General features: G+C 37.6%; 4 protein-coding genes across 5 annotated transcripts; 1 reads left to right on the top strand and 3 right to left on the bottom strand.

Annotated features, from left to right (window-relative positions):
* On the bottom strand, nucleotides 409-1,413 carry LOC109127923 (uncharacterized mitochondrial protein AtMg00810-like). Its single transcript, XM_019233523.1, has one exon. The coding sequence runs from the start codon at nucleotides 1,411-1,413 to the stop codon at nucleotides 409-411; it is 1,005 nt and encodes a 334-aa protein (XP_019089068.1).
* On the top strand, nucleotides 15,129-17,579 carry LOC104733367. Its single transcript, XM_010452948.1, has 7 exons — nucleotides 15,129-15,373; nucleotides 15,505-15,597; nucleotides 15,813-16,049; nucleotides 16,546-16,701; nucleotides 16,784-16,837; nucleotides 16,919-17,041; nucleotides 17,214-17,579. The coding sequence occupies exons 1-7, from the start codon at nucleotides 15,182-15,184 to the stop codon at nucleotides 17,577-17,579; spliced, it is 1,221 nt and encodes a 406-aa protein (XP_010451250.1). The 5' UTR covers nucleotides 15,129-15,181.
* On the bottom strand, nucleotides 17,809-21,919 carry LOC104731180 (glutamate--cysteine ligase, chloroplastic). Of its 2 annotated transcripts, none has more exons than XM_010450471.1 (14): nucleotides 21,843-21,919; nucleotides 20,457-20,581; nucleotides 20,227-20,377; nucleotides 19,926-20,126; nucleotides 19,662-19,814; nucleotides 19,502-19,572; nucleotides 19,301-19,369; nucleotides 19,115-19,208; nucleotides 18,926-19,015; nucleotides 18,744-18,824; nucleotides 18,573-18,665; nucleotides 18,401-18,481; nucleotides 18,264-18,333; nucleotides 17,809-18,151 (listed from the first exon to the last, which is right to left on the bottom strand). In XM_010450471.1, the coding sequence occupies exons 2-14, from the start codon at nucleotides 20,561-20,563 to the stop codon at nucleotides 18,063-18,065; spliced, it is 1,350 nt and encodes a 449-aa protein (XP_010448773.1). In that variant the 5' UTR covers nucleotides 20,564-20,581; nucleotides 21,843-21,919; the 3' UTR covers nucleotides 17,809-18,062. The 2 variants fall into 2 exon arrangements, with proteins under 2 accessions (XP_010448773.1, XP_010448774.1); XM_010450472.1 differs by having other exon boundaries at nucleotides 20,457-20,569.
* LOC104733365 (glutathione S-transferase T3-like) lies at nucleotides 22,867-23,763 on the bottom strand. Its single transcript, XM_010452947.1, has 2 exons — nucleotides 23,680-23,763; nucleotides 22,867-23,511 (listed from the first exon to the last, which is right to left on the bottom strand). The coding sequence occupies exons 1-2, from the start codon at nucleotides 23,761-23,763 to the stop codon at nucleotides 22,867-22,869; spliced, it is 729 nt and encodes a 242-aa protein (XP_010451249.1).

The raw sequence follows: 24,053 nt of genomic DNA, 5'->3' as shown, positions 1-24,053 counted from the left end.
GAATCCTAAATAAACAGATCTAATAATTCATAAAATCCCTGTGAAAAACCCTAAACCTAACAAACAAATTACTCAGACATAATCAATGAAGAACAATACATAATTCTGAATAATAAGCAATTGAAATTAAAAGAGTAAGGAAGGAGTTTAAGAATTCTTCTCTCAAAGCAGTTCAGATCTCTCTCCCAAAAGCTCTCAAAATCTCACAGGGTTGCAAAAAAATAAAACTTGATAGAATACAACTTTTTGGGGTTTGGAAAACCTAAAAACACTATGTATATGTAAACGTAATGACATGATACTATTTACATAATTGGAAGATACTGACTAATGAGAGATTGATTTAATCATTGACGATGATTGATCTTGGAGAATCCTTGAGATTAGCTAGTTAGTGATTGATCGTAATCATTGATGATGATTGATCCTTGATTGATGCTTAATACACCCCCTCAAGATGGAGGGGCTTGGCGTAACTCCAATCTTGTTGGTGAGCAACGTGAAGGTAGGCCGTGAGAGAGGTTTCGTTAGAGCATCGGCTAACTGATCCTTGGTGTTGACATGAACCACACGAACCACTCCTGATTGAACTTGATCTCGAATAAAGTGGTAATCCAAAGCAATATGTTTCATTCGGGAGTGGAATACCGGATTCGCACATAAGTACGTCGCTCCCATATTGTCACAGTACACGGTTGGAGCTTGTGGTAGTCGGATGCCTAGTTCTTGAAGTAAGGAACAAACCCAAATTAACTCAGAAGTGGTGTTGGCAACTGAGCGATACTCAGCTTCGGTGGAAGAACGAGCCACGCCTCGTTGTTTCTTTGAAGACCAGGAGATGGGATTGTGACCTAAGTAAACAACATAAGCATTGGTGGAGACGTAGTCATCAGAGTCCCCAGCCCAATCAGCATCCGAGTAGGCATGAAGAGAAAGAGAATTATGTCGACGGAGAAATATACCATGAGTAAACGTCCCACAAAGATACCTAAGTAAACGTTTGACCGCCTGCCAATGAGCCGTAGTCGGAGCATGCATGTATTGGGACAAACGATTTACTGCATATGATATGTCAGGCCGTGTAAATCCCAAATATTGTAAACTCCCTACTACACTGCGATACTCCTTTGGATCACTCAACTTAGAACCAGAGAGAAGTGTAAGCTTCGGACTAGTGGCCATGGGAGTTTGAACAGGCTTAGCATTGAGAATATTTGTGCGTGCAAGGAGATCAAGAGTATACTTCCGCTGATTCAAATGCAATCCCGCAGCCGTTCTTGTTGCTTCGATGCCAAGAAAGTAGGACAATGGTTCATGATCTTTGACAGAGAACCGTGTGGCTAAACTTTCCAACATCAGCGAGAGAAGAACATTATCATTTCCAGTGACAATTATGTCATCGACATACACCATCATATACAGTATGGAACGACCACGGCAGAATGAACAAGGACGTATCTGCTAGTGAATTGACAAAACCAACGGAGAGGAGATAGTTTCGTAGTTCCGTATACCAGGCGCGAGGGGCTTGCTTAAGACCATATATGGCCTTCCGAAGTTTGCAAACATGATGAGGTTTATCGGAATCCACAAAACCTGGAGGTTGAGACATGTATACCTCTTCCGTTAAACGACCTTGGAGGAAGGCGTTGTTGACATCAAGTTGCCGGATAACCCAATCACAGTCAACCGCGATGCCGAGAACAATGCGAATCGTGGTAGACTTAATAACCGGGCTGAATGTCTCCTCATAGTCGAGACCATGTTGTTGAGTATAGCCTTGGCGACTAACCTAGCTTTATAGCGGCTGACGGATCCATCGGAGTGATACTTTGTGGTGAAAATCCAACGACAACCGACTATAGTGACATTAGGTGGAGGCGGCGGGACTAAATCCCATGTATGATTACGGATTTGGGCGTTGATCTCGGCTGTCGCAGCATGTCTCCATTTATCATGTTTGAATGCTTGAATCGCTGTACGAGGTTCACTAGCAGAGGAAGCAAGAGATACCATGAGTAAGTAATGCTTGTTTGGTTTGATGATACCAACCTTTGCGCGTGTAGACATAGGATGATTATTGGCAGGAGGCGGTGGAGCAGGTTGATTAACCGGCGGTGGAGCAATTGGTGCGACCGGCGGTGAAGCGGACGATGACGAAGATGAATTAGACCGGGTAGGGGATTGTGTTTCAGTGTTACTTTGGTCAGTGGTTGAATTTTGGGGATGTACCGGTGAGTCTGAATTTGGTGTTTGGGGCTGGTGAGAGCTATTTGGATTTTGGGCCAAAGTTTGAGGAGGTTGTAACTTCTGGGCCGTGGGTTGCGGCCCATTTTCAGTGGGAGCAGTTTGCTCAGCGGAAGAGGGAGAAGACGAAGGAGGAGAAGAAGAGATAGAATCGCTTACCTGAGAACCCGACGATGAAGATGTGGCAACAGTCGAAGAAGAATGAGGCGGAGTAGCAGTAGCGGGAAGAGGAGGAGTCGATGATGATGACGAGACCATGGAAGGCGAGTGAAGGTCGGAGCACGGGGGTAATGATTGTACGAGTGGTGAAAAGGCGGGAGAAACAGAGTCAGATGTAACCGAAGATGAGGTCGATGAGCGAAACGGGAATTCAGACTCAAGAAACTGCACATGGCGTGACGTGTATACATGGCCAGAGGAGAGGTCAAGGCAATAATACGCACTTTGAGTCGAGGAATATCCAAGAAAAGCACATAGACGAGAACGAGCAGCGAGTTTGTGGGTAGCATAAGGACGCAGCCATGGGAAGCAAGCACATCCAAAAACACGTAGCTTGGTGTAATTTGGTTCTGTGGTGAAGAGTTTCTTGTAGGGTGATGTGTTTCCTAGAAGCGGTGTTGGAAGTCGATTTATGAGGTACACGGCAGTGGAGAAAGCATAAGACTAGTATCGCATAGGCATGGAGGCTTGTGAAAGTAGTGTTAGACCTGTCTCGACAATATGACGGTGCTTGCGTTCAGAGATCCCATTGTGTTCCGGGGTGTGAGGTGGTGAGGTGAAATGAGCGATGCCATGAATGGAGAGGTAATGTCGCAGGGCAATATATTCTCCACCATTGTCAGAATACAAGGTTTGTATTTTCTCCATGAACCGATTCTCGACAAGAGCTTTGAAGACGGTAAAGATATCACGAACATCAGACTTATTCCGCATAGGATAGAACCACGTGTACCGTGTATAGTGATCAACAAGTATGAGATAATACTTATAGTTGTCACTAGATACAACAGGGGACGTCCACACATCAGTAAAAATATATTGTAGCGGTCGTGTTGAAGAGATTGTTGAGGAAGCAAAAGGCAACTTGTGCGTTTTATTAATCAAACACTCCGAACAAGACATAGGAGCATTGGTAGAAGACAAAGGTAAAGAGTAATCGGAGACTAGCTTCTGTAAAATAGAGATAGATGGATGGCCGAGACGATTGTGCCATGAGGAGAGTGTCGTCTTTGGACCAGGAGATGCATACAACGCCACAATATGAGACTTCGATAGCGGCCACTCGTACAAATCATTTTTAGTTCGGCCTAGAAGCAATGGAACCCCCGTGCTGAGATCCTTCACCTGAAAATAAGCAGGAAAGAATTCCACCGATACTTGATTAGCATTACAAAGATGGTACACCGAAATGAGGTTTTTGTGAATATTTGGAACACATAAAACATTCTTCAATTCAAAAGGTTTAGAGTGAGTTGGAAGAAAAGTTGAACCCGTATGAGTGATGGGGATGCCAGAACCATCACCAATCAAAACATCTTCACCACCATTATATGGTTGATGCAAGGATAGGTTTTGGAGATCAGCCGTAAGATGATGAGTGGCCCCGCTGTCCATAATCCATGGATCAGAGTTGGATGAGGAACCGATGGCCAAGTTAGCGCGAGGTTGCCATGGGGTAAACGGACTGGTCTGGGAGGACCCAGTGGACTGGAGACGATTAAGGAGCTGAGGACATCGTTTCGCTGAGTGACCTTGAACATTGCAAAATTGACATCGGCCTTGATAGGGATGAGAGTTGCGATTGTTGTTATTGTCGGAGTGCCATGACCGAGACGAGGAGTTGTTGTTGCAATTGTTGTTGTTGTTGTGATTGTTGTTGTTGTTGCGATTGTTGTTGTAGTTTGTGTTGTTGTTGCGTTGCGTGGCGAGATTGGCAGTGACAGGAAGAAGCGAGGGAACAGCAGCAGCGGCAGAGAGAAGCTTAGCTTCTCGGTTAAGCAAGCGTTCATGAATATACGTGAGAGGAGGTGGGACGTCACGACTCTCAATTTGATCAATGATGGGACGATAGTCTTCAGATAGACCATCAAGAATAAATTCAATTTGTTCTTCATGATCCAAAGGCTTACCAATATTGGCAAGGGTGTCAAAGCGTGTGGTGAGACCTTGAAAATACTCATCGATTGTTCGATCAGCCTTCTTCCAGACTTTCAACTGATCACGGAGTTGTTGGATGTGACCACGGCTCGGCTTCGCGTAGGTGGCGTCAAGAGTGGACCAGATCTCAGCAGAGGAGGTTGTCCTGGAGAGAAGAGGCTGAACAGAGAGAGACATCGAACTGAGGAGGGACTGTAGAGAAGATTATCTTGTCGTATCCAGATTGCAAGAGCTGGGTTCGGGACAACAACGTTATTGACGGTGGTTGTGGGTGGTGCAATCGCCGCGGAACCATCAAGGTAACCAAGTAAGCCGTAGCCAGCGACAAGAGCACGTACTTGTAGCTTCCACATGAGATAATTTGTGGGAAGCAGTTTGGTAACGTTGGACATGTTGATCGTTAGAAGAGCACCATCGGTTGTGAGAAGGACATCAGTGACAGAAGGAGTTGCAGCCATGGCGTCGAGAAGAGAGATAGAAAAGAAATTTTTTTTTTTATTCTGTAAAATAAAATTTATGGATCGTGAGTGGCTCTTGATACCATGTAAACGTTTGTATGAACTGATAGATTATTATTGAGTACAATGATCGACTTATATACACAAAGACAATCCTAGAGAAAGTAATGACATGATACTATTTACATAATTGGAAGATACTAACTAATGAGAGATTGATTTAATCATTGATGATGATTGATCTTGGAGAATCCTTGAGATTAGCTAGTTAGTGATTGATCGTAATCATTGATGATGATTGATCCTTGATTGATGCTTAATAGTATATGTCCTAAAATACGTCAGGGACTTGTTTTGCAATTATGGAAAACTTTGGGGCAGATTTGTAAAACTTCCTAATTTGGCTCTTTTCTCGTTGGCAACAAGGGTGTCGATCGATGCTCTCTAGTGTCGATCGATGCCCTCTCTCATATTCGACTCCAAGCTGATTTCCTCCAGATTATTGCTCCAAAATGATCCAAACTGCTCCACTTTGCTCCTTTCATGCTAAAAACCTGTAAAGACTCAAAAACAATCTAGAAACAAATGAAAAGACACTAAAAGACTCCTTATATCATGGTTAAAAACCACAAAAACCATGATATATCAACTCCCCCAGACTTAGCCTTTGCTTGCCCTCAAGCAAAACATAAGCTTAGACATGTGAAAGAGGTTTGAAAACAGGGAACTCACTCAACTGCATGATGATTCTTATTCGCACTCTTCATTTACCTGACTCAAGAACTTACTTCTTATACTCAACCATGATAAGCATCAACATTCCTTACTCAAATCCCACAATCCTTAGGAATCTCTAATCTCACCATTGTCATCTCATTACATAAATTAAAGCAAATACATGTGAGTTCTTACCTTGGTGTATTGATCAGTGGCATATGGACTCTCTTCAGGCCAAGACATTCTTCTTACATCTCCTTTCCTCTCCCTTTTCTCACTTCCATAATTTTTTTCTTTTTTTTTTTCTTAATCAAAGGTGTAAGCGAATACCGGGGTCATCGGTAATTTACCTACCCCTCGCTTCCAAGCTTTGTGTGATCATTTGACTCAAGAGTAGAATAATGAGGTCACAGGTAATTTACCTACCTCTCTAAACTGATCAAAATCATCTCATCTTTTATTCTCTTTTTTTTTTTTTTAAAGCACTGAAGGGAAGAGAGAGGGGAGACATACTTTGAAAAATTGCATTGTCTTGTATGGCCTGAAGAAGAAGTCTAGTCCACTGATTTCCAACCCCAAAGTAAGAGATTAAGTCCGGTTAAAATCCTGATAAAAGTTGAGACAACGTTAGATCAATCAGATATCCATTGAATAAGGGCTTTCAGGATTGTTGATAAGGCTCATAGTCTTTCTAAGCTTCAGTTCTGAGATCAAGCATAAACAAATAATCATTAGAGTGTTAGCCAAATAAGAGAAATCATTAATCAAGATCATAATTCCCAAAGACAAAAAGAAAAATTTTGAAAAATTTGACTCAAACTTTATGGTTTTGACTGACACAACTGAAACTCAAAAACAGAAAACATAGTTAGTAACTAACCTCCCCCAGACTTAAACAACACTGTCCCCAGTGTTATCAAGTAAGAGGAAAGCAAAAATAAAAATAAAATAAATAAAAATCAAAATCAAAAGAAAAAGAAAAACCTACCAGTGGGTTGCCTCCCACTAAGCGCTTGTTTTCAGTCATTAGCTTGACTGTGTTGGAGCTCAGGCATCCGGAGGAGCAGAACATGGCATTGAAGTCCTCTTCATCCAAGGTGGTGTATAAGCTTTAGGTGCATGAGGTCTGCCAAGGATGTGAGGAACAGGACCAGGGCGGGACTTAGGTATGGGAGGGTATCTTTTCTGTCCTGCAAAATCATCAACAGAAGAAACAAGCGCTCTACGATAATCTCGTGGCTTGGTTAACTGCAAAACAGTTTTTATCTCTTTGAAATTCTTGTTGATGATAGGAGGAAGTTTAGGAGAAGAAGATGCATACCTTGGCCTTACCTGAGGGCTCTGGAGTGTGGATTGATGACTCTTCTGTTTGGGAACAGGTTTCTGACTTGGAGCATCAGTTTTGGACAAGCTTTGTCGCGGTCGTGGAGGGGTGTCGATCGATACCCTCTTGGTGGCATCGATCGACACTGAGCCTGATGCTCGTGTTGCAGAAACTTTTTCAACAGAAAAAGTCTGTCCATCAATAGTAGGAGCCCTCCTCAGCTTATCCATCTCAAAATTCAAACTCAAACCATCCACATTCAGTGCTATGTGTCCCTTCTGCACATCAATGATGGCACCAGCTGTAGCCAAGAAAGATCTTCCTAAGATGAGAGGATCTTTAGGCTCTTGATCATACTTCAGCACCACAAAGTCAGTGGGAATCATGAAGTTGCCAACCTTAACTGGAATATCCTCTAAAACACCTTCAGGAGTTCTTCGGGAGCGATCAGCTAGGATTAGAGAAATCTGAGTTGGCTTGAATTCTGTCATCCCAAGTCTCACAGCAACAGAATGTGGCATCAAGTTGATGCTAGAGCCAAGGTCACAAAGTGAGTGAGAAAACCTTCCTGCTGAGATTGAGCAATCAAGTACAAAGCTTCCAGGATCTGGTAACTTCTTAGCAGATCTACATTGAATGATTGCACTCACTTCCTTAGAGACAACTACCTCCTGCTTTCTCTCTTTCTTCCTCTGAACAGGCTGGTTCAACAGAATTGCACTAACATCCTTAGTTAGCAATGCTCCTTCTTCAGGGCTCAAACCATTGGATACCATTCTCTTGACATAGCGCTTAAGTGGTGGTGAAAGCTTCACTGCATCAAGTNATAGGAGGAAGTTTAGGAGAAGAAGATGCATACCTTGGCCTTACCTGAGGGCTCTGGAGTGTGGATTGATGACTCTTCTTTTTGGGAATAGGTTTTTGACTTGGAGANGTAGACCCTTTCAACAACAGCTGGAACCTGAGATTTTGTGTTTTCCGCATCTGACTGAGATGGGTATCGACCGACACGCAGGTGGTGTCGATCGACACTATCATCTGGATCCGACAGATTGGCTGATTTTTCTCCTTGTTCTGCAGAAACAATTTCACCATCATCTTCATCTCTCACTGATATGGCATTGCAAGCATGTCTGGGGTTTGACTCAGTTCTTGCTGGAAGATAATTCTCTTGCCTTTTGACAGACCCAGCAGTCTGTGCAACTTGAACCTCCAGCTTCTTAACATGAACATTCAATGCTTCTATCTTCCCATTCAGTTCAGTGTAGACATTGTCAATCTTTCCATTGAATGTCACTGTCAAATTCTCTTGACCTTGTAGAAGCTGCTCAAGCATGGCCTCCATTCTACTCTCAGAAGAAGTCTTAGGAGGTGGAGACTGATAAGATGAATTCCCATAGGTTCTTGTATAGCCATTGTTCTGTTGCTGCTTCTGGTCACCATTGTAAGGTCTGTTTCCTTGCTGATTACCGAATCTCTGTCCCTGATACCCAGCTCCATACACATAGTTGACATTCTCCTCTGAATTCTCTGGCTCTGGCTCAAACGTCTCAACTTCAGCAGCAAATTGGACTGACTTCTTTCCCACAAGAAGATTGTGCACTGAATCAAGCTTAGCACTAACAGAAGCTAGCTGATTTGCATCAAACTCTCCATGCAGTCTCTTTCTTTCAGCATCAGCTCTTTTAGTGCTATTGCTAGAAGCCAAATTCTCAATCAAAACTTCTGCATCTTCTGGAAATCTTGTCTTGAAGTTCCCATGACTTGCAGCATCTAAAGCTAACTGATACTTCCAGTCACACCCTCTAAAGAAGATACTCAACAGTTGTACCCTTGAAAAACCATGGTGTGGACAGTCTCTTTGATAAGCTTTGAACCTCACCCAAGCTGCCTTGAAAGCTTCATCATGTCCTTGCTTGAATGAAGAGATCTTGACTCTCAGCTCATCTGACATTGCATCATCATAGAAATGGTTGAGGAAAGCCACCTTGATATCATGCCAGTTTGTCAGAGATCCAGCTGGCAACTGCTTCAACCACTGAGATGCCTCTCCTGCAAGTGAGTATGGGAAGAGCTTGCAGAATATGAAATCCTCAGTCACTCCATTAGCCTTGATACTGGTCACAAGATCCTCAAAATGCTCAATATGGTCCAGAGGCTTCTCATGGGGCAGAGCAGAGAAAGGTCTCTGTCCAACCAGTTGAAAGTAAGCAGGCTTCAGCTCAAAGTCATTCCTCTGGAATGGTGGAGGAACAATTGCAGACCGGTTCTCATACATAAGATCAGCCCGGTTGTAGTCAGCAATGGTCCTGATCAAGTCCCGGTTCTGCTCCTGTCGTCGAACTGGGTTCTGTACGTGGTTGGCAGCTCCACGTCCGTCTGCAGGAAGGGGGTGTCGATCGATACCCTCTTGTTGGTGTCGATCGACACCGTCGACACCATCAGCTGGTTCGTCGACAACAGCAATTTCAGCAATCACATTGCCCTCAACATCAATCTTTTGGCCCTGCTCATTGCGCAAGTGGCCCTCTTGATCCCTCAAAGCACCATCCTCATCTCGCATCAGAATGATAGTATTAACCATCTTTAGAGATTTGGCTGCCTTTCTGTTCTCACGCTCAAGTTTTCCTAACTCTTGGTTTGACAAATTCACAGTAGGACCAGACTTGTTGCTCCTTGTGTGAGGTCTAGGAGGCATGCACCTGAAACACCAAAGAGAAGAAAAACAAAAACGTGTAAGTAGAAAATAAAAAGAAAAATTTAGACAAAATCTAAAACTCAAATCTAATGGTAGATCAAAAGAGTCCCCGGCAACGGCGCCAAAATTTGATATGCTCAAATTAACCCTAGAGCTACTCTCTCAAATTAAGAGGTCAATGCAGTACTTAGGGGTCGAATTCCACAAGGACTCAAGACTACACAATAAATTATAGAGTTTTATAATTAAGCTAAACAGATTAAATTGAATTAAAATAAAAGCAATGCAAAATATTAAATAAAAGCTGTTGTAAATTCAGAAGATCAAAAAGCTAGGCCTAGGGAATTTCTCAGGAAATTATGAAATATTAAATCAATCAATAAATTAGGATTCAAACAATTAAGAACAGATCTAGAACTCTAAACACTTTTGTAAATTAAATCAGTTCTCACTGCAAATAATATCTAAATTTAAAACCAGAAAATCCAAATCTCTTTGTAAAATTCTAGGTTAAAAATCAGCAATAAAATCAGGTTTAGACTGTTCACAAAATTATTAAATCAAATCTCTTTGCAAGAAATAATTTTGCTCATCAAAAGGTTTTTGTCAGGAAAATCAATTATATTCTCATATCAATTTATTTTCCTAAAGTATTAATTCTAGGTGATCAATCAAGAATTAATATGAAGAACAGCCTAAGATGAAGATCTAGAAAGATAATGAATCCTAAATAAACATATCTAATAATTCATAAAATCCCTGTGAAAAACCCTAAATCTAACAAACAAATTACTCAGACATAATCAATGAAGAACTTTTTTTTTTTGTCAAACCAAAGCTTTCAATTAAGCTGAAGCCTCAAAAAGAGGTGAGTTCTTACAACAAGAGATAACATAAACAAAGAAACAAAAGGATAGGAGCTCCATGAGCTTAACAAAGAGATTTCCAACTTTAGAAAGTCTTACAATATTTGAAAATTCTACTGGAACTGTGGATTCGTCTTTGAAGCCAAGCTTCACGAGATCCTTGACCAACAGGTGATCATGAACGGCTCTAGCGGATAACACATTCGAGCTTGTAAAAGGGTGTTCCATAGAGGGAACAGATGGAGGGCTTCTCGCCAGCAGGAGAGGGATCATAAGCATAAGAGCGGAATCTTTCAATATGTTAGAGATAGACCTCATGAATTTAGCTGAAGCTACAACCAGGGTTCGCAGAGAATGGGCATCAAACCGTAACAGAGCAGGTGGGTCCTCCCTCACATGAAGCTCAAAGCCATGGAGGTTAAGGAAATCCACACAAAGCTTGTAGCCGGTTTGGCTTTGAAAATTATCAACAGACCCAAGCTTACAGTCTAGTGGCTACCGAGGGTTACTCGACTTGACCAAGCAGAGGTAATGGGTGTTAGAGAGGTTGAGCGTGATATAGACTTATCAACAATGGAGCTGGGAGGGTTCATACTCGGTTCAAGGTCAGGGTGTAGGACAGTGGCTTTGAAAGCAACACAGCACACAATGTTCGAGACAGAATCGACTCCATATAAATTCGACAATAGGTTTGCAACTGATGACAAGCAAAGTGCAATATCCAAACGGTTTTGATAAAGAGGTAAGCTAGTCTTCTCTAAAGATAGTGTTCCTATGACCGAATGGGAGAGCAGTCTCACCATTATCAAGTAAACACAAATCTGAGTAAGGCTAAGCAGGGCAATTAAGAGATCGGACCTGGATATGGGACACAGTGGCGTTAATGGGCTACAAGGATAAGCAAGGCCTATCCTCACAAACTCCAGGATTGCTGGTGTTAGGTGATGGGAGAAAAGGTTGCCGCTGTTCTGCAAGAACAGAGAGACGTGCGGCGGTAGCACACTTGAGGGAACCCTCCGCCAGCTTTGGAGCTTGCCGTGTGCTGTCGACGTTCCCACTGGAAAAGGCACATCTGATGGTCCAAGAGAAGCTCCTGCCATCAACGAAATCCAGTAGGAAGGAAACAGAGGTGGTGCCGGTGCTAGTCCAGATCTAGAGCCAGTTGGTGTATCGATGAGGTTTTGCTCGGATGTAAGAAGTGAGGAGCAGCTGGACTGTTGTGAAGCTTCTATCACCGGGTTCACGAGCGGGAAGGAGTTTAATCAATGAAGAACAAGACATAATTCTGAATAATAAGCAATTGAAATTAAAAGAGTAAGGAAGGAGTTTAAGAATTCTTCTCTCAAAGCAGTTCAGATCTCTCTCCCAAAAGCTCTCAAAATCTCACAGGGTTGCAAAAAAATAAAACTTGATAGAATACAACTTTTTGGGGTTTAGAAAACCTAAAAACACTATTTATATGTCCTAAAACACGTGAGGGACTTGTTTTGCAATTATGGAAAACTTTGGGGCAGATTTGTAAAACTTCCTAATTTGGCTCTTTTCTCATTGGCAACACGGGTGTCGATCGATGCTCTCTAGTGTCGATCGATGCCCTCTCTCATATTCGACTCCAAGCTGATTTCCTCCAGATTATTGCTCCAAAATGATCCAAACTGCTCCACTTTGCTCCTTTAATGCTAAAAACCTGTAAAGACTCAAAAACAATCTAAAAACAAATGAAAAGACACTACAAGACTCGTTATATCATGGTTAAAAACCACAAAAACCATGATATATCAATTGCTTCTCTCATTACCTCAAGCGATCTTCCACCCCTGATGTTTTCTGATGTAGAGTTAATTGTATTGGTGCTTGAATTTGTTGTGTTTTAGGTTTGGAGATTGTCGACGTTAGATAATTGGAATCGACTTCCACCATTTTGGACTCTATCTTGCGCCAATTCAAATTTTGTTTACGGTCTAGCTAATAAAGTGAATTTTAAGCTGAAAAACTATCTTTTGCCACCGGTTTGTGTTATTTGCTAGTTGATAAGCTGACATCTCCTTTTTTTGCTCAGTTTGGTGGCTTGTTCACTGCTGGAATTGTAGCCTTTTCCGGGACGTAAGTAATGTTTTGTACTCTGAATCATCTAAAAAGCATGGCGTCACTTGCTAGTTGCGTAGGTCTTTGTATGTATGGCTTGTGAGGTAAGTTAATATCTAAAGATTTAAAATAGTTTTGCTTTGTTTGCTTGTTGCTTGTAAAACAAGTTCTCTAATTTTTGAAAATATCAGGTTTAGAAACTTGTTTAGGACTTTACCATTGGAGGGTACATTTTACAATATAATCTCCAAAAAGTTTTTAGCTTAAGATTTTGTGCTTTTTATAATTAAAATATTGCTAACAAACTTCTTAAGAAATATATCATTGGAGAAGGTCTGACGTACAACATAATATAAGTTTTTTTTTTTTTGACAACTATAAAAGAACTTTATTTATATGAACAGTAGTTTGTGATATGTATATAACTATATATAACTCTTTGATTTGTGGGAATTGGCATCAAAGCGGCCATACCACACATACTACAACTAGTAATTGACTTGACTAGTTGGGAGTTGATTGTGAACTATACTATAATTTAACTCCTTTAATTTGTATAAGTTGTATAATGTGTAGATTGCAATACCATGATCGGCCTGGGAGAGGTATAACGTGACATTGATCCGATTCAGAATAGAATCATGAGCAATATGAATCTGAAAATCTGTTTAGGTTGAAAGAAAAATGGTCTCATTCAAGCTCATACGAGAAGAATAAGGGATGTGACAAGGATATTGAAGTCGTTTGGAAGTCCAAACCCCTGTCTCAGACGAGTGTATTGATGAAACCAGTTGAAGATCCAATCCATCCTTCCCTCACGATTTTGAAGCTCAAAACAACACCGTCCGCTTCACCAAACCAAACCTACAAGAATCATATGGCGGGTAAGAGATAATTTTAGCCCACCGTTGTAACAGTTGATTACTTTACAAAGAAAAAGGAACCATATCCTTCCATCAACACTTGCTAGCCAGATACAAATCCTGCCATTTTCTATATTTTCGTTTGGATCTGTTGGCTCAAAATAACTAAGGATTTTGTTGATCCAACGACACCTCTAGAGTTGATGTACATCAATTAATTTTTAGCCATTAAAGTAAAAGCATATACCTTGTATCTCCAGCGTCCAGAAGATCCAAGAGGATAGAGGTAGAGCATTGCATCGCATATGACGGCTCCAACAAGCATACATCGCAAAACTTGGACAATATCAATATTTGTTATAGATATATTTTGTCATTTCATAATCTAACATTGTTTTTTTTTAGAACTTGGAGAATGTAGACTGGACCAGTCACATATGTAAAACTAATCCTTCAACCTTTAGAAACTTGCGATACAAGAACGTGCAAAAAATTTAAGAAATTGCAAGAAAATACTTTGTGTGCACATTTTGATATTCTACCTCAAAAGGTTCGTATTAATATAATTAGATTAAGATATATATTTTATTTTTGTAGTTGTTGTTAAAGTTTGTGATAAATGAAAATGTAAATATTTTTTTTAAATTAAGAGTGTGTATTCAATTTAATATTCCAAGTGATTTGAATTTTCATGAGATTTTAAATGATTTGATGATTTTAGGGAAGTTGATATGATTTATTGTAAGATTCTTTCAAATCCCACTTAAAACCATAAGATTTGGATTTATGTATTTTTAACTAAACAAATTCTCCCAAATCCTCTAGAATCACTACAAAAATATTAAAATCCAAATCCACAAACTGTTTTGAATAACAGTGGATTTTAAAGTAGATTTTTAAATCATCAGTTCAATAATAGTAGATTTTAACAGACTTTGAAAATCTATAATTGTATAACATAAAATTTGTAAATTTTACACAGATCATTTATAATATCAAGTTGAATACACCCTCTAAATATATATATATATATATATAAATAAGGATCTGATTTATTTTGACAAATGGTCCGTAATTGTTTTTAGGTATTAATTTAATTTGTAAGATATGAGAGATTTTGTAAAAAACCAATCTCTCATAGTAGACAATGAATTAAATGTAATAAGTTATATGATAGAATAAATTATGATTTTTGAACAATGTGTTAAATTTAGAATTTCAAAATTATATGATTAAATGATTTTAACCTAATATAACATATCTAAATTTAAAAATATTAAAAATTTCTATATAAATAAAATTCAATCCGTGAAAGTTCCGTTGTACCGGTCAGACCAATCACCTAATTATGATTCGGAGTTGGGTTTAAATAATTTCATCAAAGGTAACAGTAAAACTCTTAAATGGATTGACGGAAATTACTCAGCCTCCTTTGACTTGTGAAGGTTTGCGTTAAAGATGACATTAAATCTCGTTAATGTATTGATGGAAATTACTTGATATAGAGAGACTTTGTTTGACATGTATGTACGTTTCAAACTTAATTACAAGAAAGCAACCATAAATTTTAGTCAAATGTACAAGATTGTTAAGGATACGCAGTTACATGTAAAGAAAGATATTACATTTATAGGGATAATGTGATTATATGCCAAATGACTTCTTCAATCTTTCTCAAATTACTATAACAAATCTTTCATAATAATTAGCTCCTTTTCTCTATATATAAGAAAAAACAAACTATCTCATTTTCTATATATAAGAAAATGAAACTGGGGTGTCCCCTTCCAGTAATGTGGATGACTTTCTTGTGCTATATTCTATGTTGTAGTATTTTGATGGGTCAAGGTCATCGCCATGACATTGTAGAAGCAGCTGAGAAAATAAAAAGTTTTGAAGATTTTGAAATAGAGCAAAAACTAAAGCATATCAACAAACCTGCTGTCAAAATTATAAAGGTTTATCTTCTCACCATATTAAAACAATAATTGTAGGTGTTTATTATATATGAACATTAGAATCACTATCCTAAGAATCCTTGGATCTATATAATATAAACATAATCACTATCTTATTTATGAATCCACAGTCTATTTCTGGTCAACGGTATGGATGCGTGGACTTTTACAAACAACCAGGATTTGACCAATCATCCATGAAGAACCACACATTTCACTATAAGGTATGTTTTTCTAATTATAGGGGATTTCAACCAGGATCTCAATGGTAATTAAGAAATTGGCATGGCAATGATATGATTTATTTTTCTGAATAATCTTTACTGTTACGAAATTAAGAAACTTTTTGTGTAAAATATACAAAAAACAGTTGGGTTTTGTCCTAATCTAATATTGGCTCAACTAATTTATTTAACTGATATTGGATTTTGATGTGCAGATGCGTATGATATCACACCCTAAAGGATCAAAAGTAAAAAGAGAGACAGTACTTCGTAACAAAACATTTGGTCACTTATGGGAAAATGGCGTAGGTTGCCCTATTGGCACGGTCCCCATATATCGAGCCACCAAAGACGATCTTTTAAGAATGAAATCATTTGATGACGAGAATTATAATCCGCAAAGTTCGTGGAAAAGTACCTATCAACCTACGCTTTCCAACGAAGGTCATCACGTAAGTGCTTTCTTTAAGTTTTAATTTTATGAGTAAGAAATCTCAAACATAATAGAACATCGTAATAATAAGACCGATGGTATAGTTGAAAGAGAAATGAATATGTTTGCACATATGTTATCTATTAAATAATTGTCCTAATCCTTTTTAAGTAGATATATAGATAACAATTATTTAAGTGCTTAGGGGTTTAAACACGTTGAAATGTATATACCTTATTGCCAACAGTAAATGTTTTGATTTATATTTCGTGAATAGTAATACATACATATGGCGGATGACATTAAAAACATAAGTAATTTTTTTTTGCTAAGAAAAACCATGAGTAATTGTACATTGTAATTGAATTTCTAATATTATCTATATTGTGATACATTTATATTTGAATATAGCAAAATAGTGGTTTCTATTAACTTTAATTATGATATTGATACTATCCGAGCACATTACAATTATGCCATATCACAATGTTAGTTTTCTCAATCATTGTTTTCAGTACTTTTCTGTGGTGCGGACTAAAGGAAAACCAAGGATTTACAATGGTGCATCTATGAATATGCATAGAGGCACTTGTCTGGCTGGACCTATGCAATTCACCTCTGGTCGGATGACCTTTCAAATCGGAAATGAATTCATTCAAGTTGGTCGGATCGTAAGTAGATTTATTTAGATCTGCTTTTTATATCCTTTTCTATTATCAAAATACATGATTCTTATTGTCTATTCATTTTTAGTCACACCCACAATTATACAAAGACGCTTGGATTCGGCTGTTTGTATTTACAAATGTGAGCAGCTATCTTATTTTTTTTTTCCATACCATATATAAATAAATGATTAATAGTCACATGTTATATGGTTTAATATAGGCGGGAGGACGTCCATGTTTTCATAACTTCTGTCCGGACGGATCCGGGATGATACTAGTCAGCCAAGATTTTGCTCCTGGTCTAATTCTCCATGAGAGAGATTATGACATCGCCATACAGAAGGTCACTTTTTTCGTGCTCATTTTTTTCCCCAACTATTAAAGTCATAAATTCGATCATACTAGCTAGGGGGTACGGATAGTAACATGTAAATATGGTTGAACTCTAAAGCCATGACAAGCTTTTTTATCTATAAATTAAGAATTTGTTTTAAGTTTGGTTTTGTTGAGTACAGGACAAAGCCAACGGGAATTGGTGGCTGCTGATGGGGCCCTCATGGCAAGAAGTTGGGTTCTGGCCAGCAAGCAGATTCAAAGAAAATCATGGTACAGGTATAGAATGGGGTGGTGAAGTCTATAGCCCTTCACTTCCAAGTCCTCCAATGGGAAATGGTGATCTACAGTTGACTCCCGAGAAGGACGCCTATATGCGCCTAATCACGATTGTGGATGAAAATTATAATACCGACAAAAGGGTTGGGAACACAGAAGGGTTTTCAAACAACAATTATTGTTATCCAGTGCTCGACGTAAAGGAATCGTCTTGGATACATGTAGGTCATTTTGTTCTTTACGGAGGCCGTGCGTGTAATAAAGTTTGATAATGCTTAGAACAATTCCAAAACTGTAACTTCTTAACATGTTGAAAGATACCAATTGAGAATAAATATTCTTAATATGAAGAATAGTAAAATTATAACTAGATGAGTTTACTTTTTATTTTACTTGTGGTTAGAAAGGGGAATAAGAAGACCTATTTATATGTTCCAAAACTTTCAATGTTGACTCAAATACTGTTGTAATTCACGAGACTAGATGTAGAAATTCTAATAAACACTGGATCAACCATTTGATTAAGGGAACTTCCAAATAAAATAACATAAATTACAACAATGTTTTTTTTAACAACAATCACAACAATAATATTCTTATTCCATGAATTACAACAATGTTTTTATTCCATACAAAGATTTATTTTTCTCCTCGCACACCAACGATAAGTTTTATTTTTCAAATGCCATGAGACTTTATTTATATAATTATATAATTGAGCTTTTGAACGTTCTCGTGGTCACAGTTCATTTCTAGTACCGCAATTCCCGGAACACATGATCTACGTTTTGCCCCCAGTCTCCATTGTACAACTCCAAGAGCTTCTCTGCAGGCGTAACCCCTGTTTTAACAAGATAATTAGCTTATTTTCAGTTAAGTGAGAAAAAGTATTAACAGTTCTGTCAAGAAAATTAGCAAATTTTCAGTTGACTGGCCGAGAAACAAAAAATTACCTGTTCTAACCACCTCGGCGACAGCATTCAAGAAACCGGTTTCATTGTACCCTCTACGCTCCAAACCATCCTGAACAATAACAAAATAACTTCAGTATATATTACACATTATAAGGAGAAACCAGATACACATATACCTTTGCTAGCTTTAGGACTTCTTCTGCGACATGTTTCAAAGGCTTATCTCTAAACATTGTCTTTAGGCCAGTGATTGGAACCTATAGAAACCAGATGATAATTGGTATCAAACTATAATACTTCGTTAAATTGGACAAAAAGTAAAGTATTTGCTCTCTCTTCAAAGTTTACTTGTGTCCTAAGCATCTCTAATTCTTCAGGAGTCCAGTCATCTATCATATTGAGAGTAGTTTGGAGAGAGTCTTCATCATATAGCAAACCCACCTGAGATTCAAATACAATTTAAAATAAACCCACGAAACAAGAATTTTTATATATTTGTAAAAAGATAATGTAATTTACCCAAAAAGCTGGTAGGGCACATAACATCCCCAATGGACCTACATCAGCACCTCTCATCTCCAAGTATTTCTTTAACCGGACCTATTAGTGTTATTACAAAACATAATCATAAGAAAAATGATTTTGAACGTAATAAGAACCAAGGAAGTTGAATGGTGTGGTTTTGAAACAAAGTAAATAACCTCCGGCCATATTGATCCTATATGAGTTTCCCAGTCGTCAATGGTAGGTTTTTCATTAGAGAGATGAGAAATTTTCCCAGTCAAGAAATCCTGGAAAAGGTCAAGAAGTATGTTCAGATCATAACCAGACTCAAGAAGATATCAAGATTTAAAACTTTATGATTTTTTTCTTATAAAGAAGAAGTAGACCCGAAATGTCATTCCTTTACAGTTGAGATAGGTTTTGTTTCGAATTAAGAACAACATTGGACAATCAAGTGCGTATTCGACATATCGCTCAAACCTATATATATTAACATAATGAAGATTAACCATACGTTTTAGGAAAAAGTTGAATCACAGTTTTAGAAAGAAAAAAAGCAATTCTACACTCACCCGAATGAGTCATCGAAAACAAAAGGTAGCATCCCTGTGCGGCTCTTATCGGAACCTAAATATTTGTGACTGTCAAAGCATGTCAATAGATGAGAAACTTATATTAGAAAAATGAACACGAGAGAGAGAGAGAGAGAAAGACAGATCGAGAGAGGGGAATATGCTTTTACTAATATACTAACGAGTAACGTAGAAACCAACCTCCTCACGCTTACAAACCCATTTGGTTTTCCATTACTAAAAGGGGAATTTGCGAACATGGCAGTCACGACCTGTTTGATTAGAAATATAACCAAAAAAAGTAAGAAAAATCTTTGTATGAGTCCAAAAACCACTAGCATTAAAAGAACTAGCATCTCACAGGTTGCAAAGCTAGACTAGCCCGAAACTTTTTGATCATATCGGTTTCTGAGCTATAGTCCAGATTGACCTGAACAGAGCACGTTCTCAAAAACACGTCAGGTCCTGATGAGGTAGATCTGGTTAAGTGGTCTGCTACAATTTTATTCCTTCTCTGCTCATAAAAAAAAAACACTTTGCGCATGAAAAAAAAAAAAACACAATTGCTAGAGTAGGCTACATTAAATAATGAGAACTACGTATATGTGTTAGTAAAGGAAGGAACCTTGCGCACAACGGTGACATCCTCGAGACTAGATTTGGGTTCATAGCCCATACCTAAAAAACCAATTTCCATTTCTTCAGCAACATTTTTCACCTGGTTAAGATGTGAATTGAGCTCATCACTGATTTGGTGCACAGTCTCTAGAGGTAATCCACTTAGCTCTAGTTGGCCTCCATATTCTAGTGTTATGGTTTTCATTCCCTGAAATGTAATAATCAATGCCAAACAAAAAAGCATATGAAATTTGTTATCAGTATTTAGTATTTTAAAAAGAAGAGATTAAGCTAAGAGAGCTAGTTACCTGTTTCAGACCAATGATTCTTTCATCCTCCATCATCTTATCCCAATCATATCTCTCGGCAATACCATTAAGCAGTGCAGTTATTTGTTCAAATTTTATAGGGCGCAAGGTCTTGACCTCGAAACCAATTTTCTCGTGTTCTGTACCTATTCTGAATACCCAATATTCCAAGAGATGCAAATAATTTAGTTTGATAAAGCAAAGAGAGGAGATGATGATCATACTTGTACCTCCACATTTCCTTTGGTTTGCAGCCAGAAGCATGATAGTCAATCAGATCTTCTTTGGTCAGTGGCTTGGTCGCGGCCACTACAGAAGTTGCGGTTGCAGTGACCATATTTCCCTTGATGAGAAGCTAACATAAGTTAAAGCACTCGAGTTTATCAGAGAAGACGAGAAGAGAGTGAGAGCGCGGTGGTTTAGTTTAGTTCAAATGAATTAGAGTCAAACCAAAGGGTAATAGAGAAACTATTATATAATCATACATTAGTCTTGTATAACTTCAAATAAAGTAACTACAAGTCTACAACGATATATATATATATATATATATATATATATCGAGAGAGATTTTGAGATAATATCATGAGAATTAATATGAGGGATAAAATAGCAACGAGTCCATTTCTAAATTTTATATTGTATTTATATATATGTAACATATATCTCCTTTTTAATAAAAGGGAAGTACACAACTTAAGTTTTGTAGACTTTATAAAAAATATAAATGGTTATAAATGCATACTAATAGGTTATGTATAGGATATACATTAACTCTTCATAAAATAACTCTTCGTATATAGATAATAAATAATAAATCCATAAATCTAGTATATAGAGATAAAAAATGATATGGTAATTTAATTATCCTTTTTTAATAAAAGATAAGTAAACAACATAGTTTTTGTAGACTTTATATTTTTAATAAATGTTTACAAATGGTTACAAATAGGTTATAGATTAATCCATATATTAATATTAATGTTTAACCTAAATATTAAGGATATTCCAAATTGATAATTGATATATTAATGGTAACAAATAAAATCATGAATATTCCAAACTGTATATTTGTAAATTTTTAGTCCTATATCACGTTGTTTCCAAAGATTTTTAAACACAATATTACAAATTTATTTTCCACAAATTTTATCGATAAACCACAACGTTAACCAAAGATAGATTACGAAATAAAATTTAACCAGTGTTATAGCACGGATACTTATATAGAATCATTAACAATATAAAACTACAAAATAAGTATTTTTAAAAACTTTCATAGCATATGATTTTATTGCATAATGTTTTATCAAAAAAAACTTTTAAAAACAATAACATAAATTATATTTTATATAAAAAATATAATATAAATAAAATAAATTTCAACCCGTACTCTAGCACGGGTCTTAATCTAGTTTTAAAATGTAAAAAGAAAAACATCCGTTAGAAAATCTGTATAATTGTGGCAACAACAAGAATGGTTAGGAAAACTATTCCTCCAATATCTAGTGGAGATGATGTAAAAGAAAAAAGAAGAAAAATGGAGATGATGTATAACGAAACGTCGAAACAACAAGAAAACATAAATGAAGAGCTAAGAAGGCGGAAAAAATCACCTGAAGTTGTCTACTTTAGGGCTGAATAAGAGGACGTAGGCTTAGTGGTGTGGTTGTGTAAGTGTACCTGCGTGCACTTATATATGCTCTGTGTTCATCTAATGTTGATAACCTTTATGATGATTTTGCCCACAAATTATTAATTAAGACAACACGTGGTTAATAAAAAAAAGGGAAAAAAATAAATAAAGACACCATTATTATTGATTGGCCTCCGTTAGCATTATTATTATACATAGGCCCGCGTTGATAATGGGGTAACAGTAACAAGTAACAACAACACATTACAATAATTATCAGAATAATTAGTATAATAATAAATATGGCTCTGTTTCGATGTCGCATTTAACCGACATGCATCGCTGCTTTAGATCCTTCAAGAGATGGTGTGAATGCTGAGTCATTACAAAATTAAAAATTTAATATTATGTTCTGAGTGTATCCGGACTAAACGAACATAGCCAGGAAAGGAGACTATCTACATATTTTAGCTATTTATTTACTAATAGTCTAATACTGGTGATATGGGCTCCTAAGGGCATCTTTATAGGCAAAACAGTTTTTGGTGTTCTTAGGTTTAATATATTAGGAAAATAATCTAAAATCAGTAGTTAAGATCTTTTGTTAAAAAANACAAGTCTCGGCCTCCTCTTCTGATGAATCGCTGCTACCGTCTAAAGGGCTGTTTATACCATAGTCGTATAAACAATCCATGACTTGTTCAACCTGAAAAGGAAAACACACTGAGTTATTAAACATCATCATAACGAAAACATATATTTAGACCAAAGCAAACAATCATATTATTCATAAACACACATATAAGAAACATATACCATAAACATAAGGTATTCATTAAATACACCATCAAACGATTACACCATCAAACATAAGAAACAAGCATAGTATTCATTAAAAACATAAGAAACATACGATTACACCATCAAACAAACAAGCATAGTATTCATTACAAAACATAGCAAACAAGCATAGTTAAACAAACATTCGAGGGTTTTCATCTAAGTTAAAACAATTCCGCCATTAGCTTCTTCTTAAGCGCTTTTTCATCTTCGTCTAGGGTTTCATTCTTGGCAATGAGAGTGTCAAGAATAGACATCTTTTGGAGTTGTTTCATGCCCTCCAAGTCCTTCTGTTTTAACTCAAACATCTGACTAAACTCCAAAGATGGTGTAGCCTTAGCTTTGCCTTTGTTCCTTAGTTTTTTTGTAGCCTTTATGCCCGGAGGTCTGCTCTCGTGCTCACCAACGACAGAACCTGTCGATCCAGCAGCATCATCAGCTTTCCTTTTATTCGAACTGGTTGTCTTTGGGGTGGGGTTCATAGTCTCTAGGTTTCCCCATTTCTGTTCAAATCGTAGCACAATCCACGCATACTCCATAGCAAACTTCTTCTTGTACAGCTTCGTGTAGATTTGGTGAGCATTTTGTAAAACGTATACATCGTTCATCCCACTAGCTTTCTCACCCTCTGCCTCCGCAAAAGCTCCACAGAATTGGCTCACCTCTTTACTGATTTTTTGCCATCTTTGTCTACATTGTTCAGGGAGCCTAGGCTCAGCACCACCACGTACATGACTACTTGTACCGTAAAAGTCTCCTATACGGTTCCAAAAGGACCCTGCCTTTTGGCCATTCCCAACTACTGCATCCTTCGATGTGTTTAACCAGGCGCTTATCAGGACTAGGTCATCTTGTGAAGACTATAACCGTCTCTCCCTACGCTGTTCTGCTGTCTCTTCTGATTGACTAGGAGGTTGAGTTGGCACTGAACTAGGTTGCGAACTAAAAGCAGGGATTTGAGACGAACTAGTGTTTACATTGGGAGCAAAGCTGTCATAGGGGAAGTTTAGTAGGCTAAAATAGGATTGAGACTGGCTGTTAGGAGTATTGTTTGATGCCATAGCAATCGGACTTATTAAAGAAGGAAGAAGCTTACGCGAAAGGTCTTAAAGAAGAAAGAAGCTTATTAGAGATTGGAAGAAGCATATAAGAAAGGTCTTATACAATGAAGAAGCTTACTAGAGATTGGATGTAATATAGAGAAGGTAAGAGGATCATTAATTCAAAAGTTTTTTGTTGTTAGAGTCTTTAAATCAAGCAATAACCATTACCTACTTCAGTCAAATCAGAAGTAAATAATGGTCATTGAGTGTTTTTTAAAAGTTTTTAAAGTTTTAAAAGTTTTAAAGGT

Source organism: Camelina sativa, chromosome 12 (assembly GCF_000633955.1).
Source record: "Camelina sativa cultivar DH55 chromosome 12, Cs, whole genome shotgun sequence".
Taxonomy (NCBI): Eukaryota; Viridiplantae; Streptophyta; class Magnoliopsida; order Brassicales; family Brassicaceae; genus Camelina; species Camelina sativa.
Note: the sequence above shows the minus strand (reverse complement) of the source record. Positions and strands in the feature narration are given on the sequence as shown.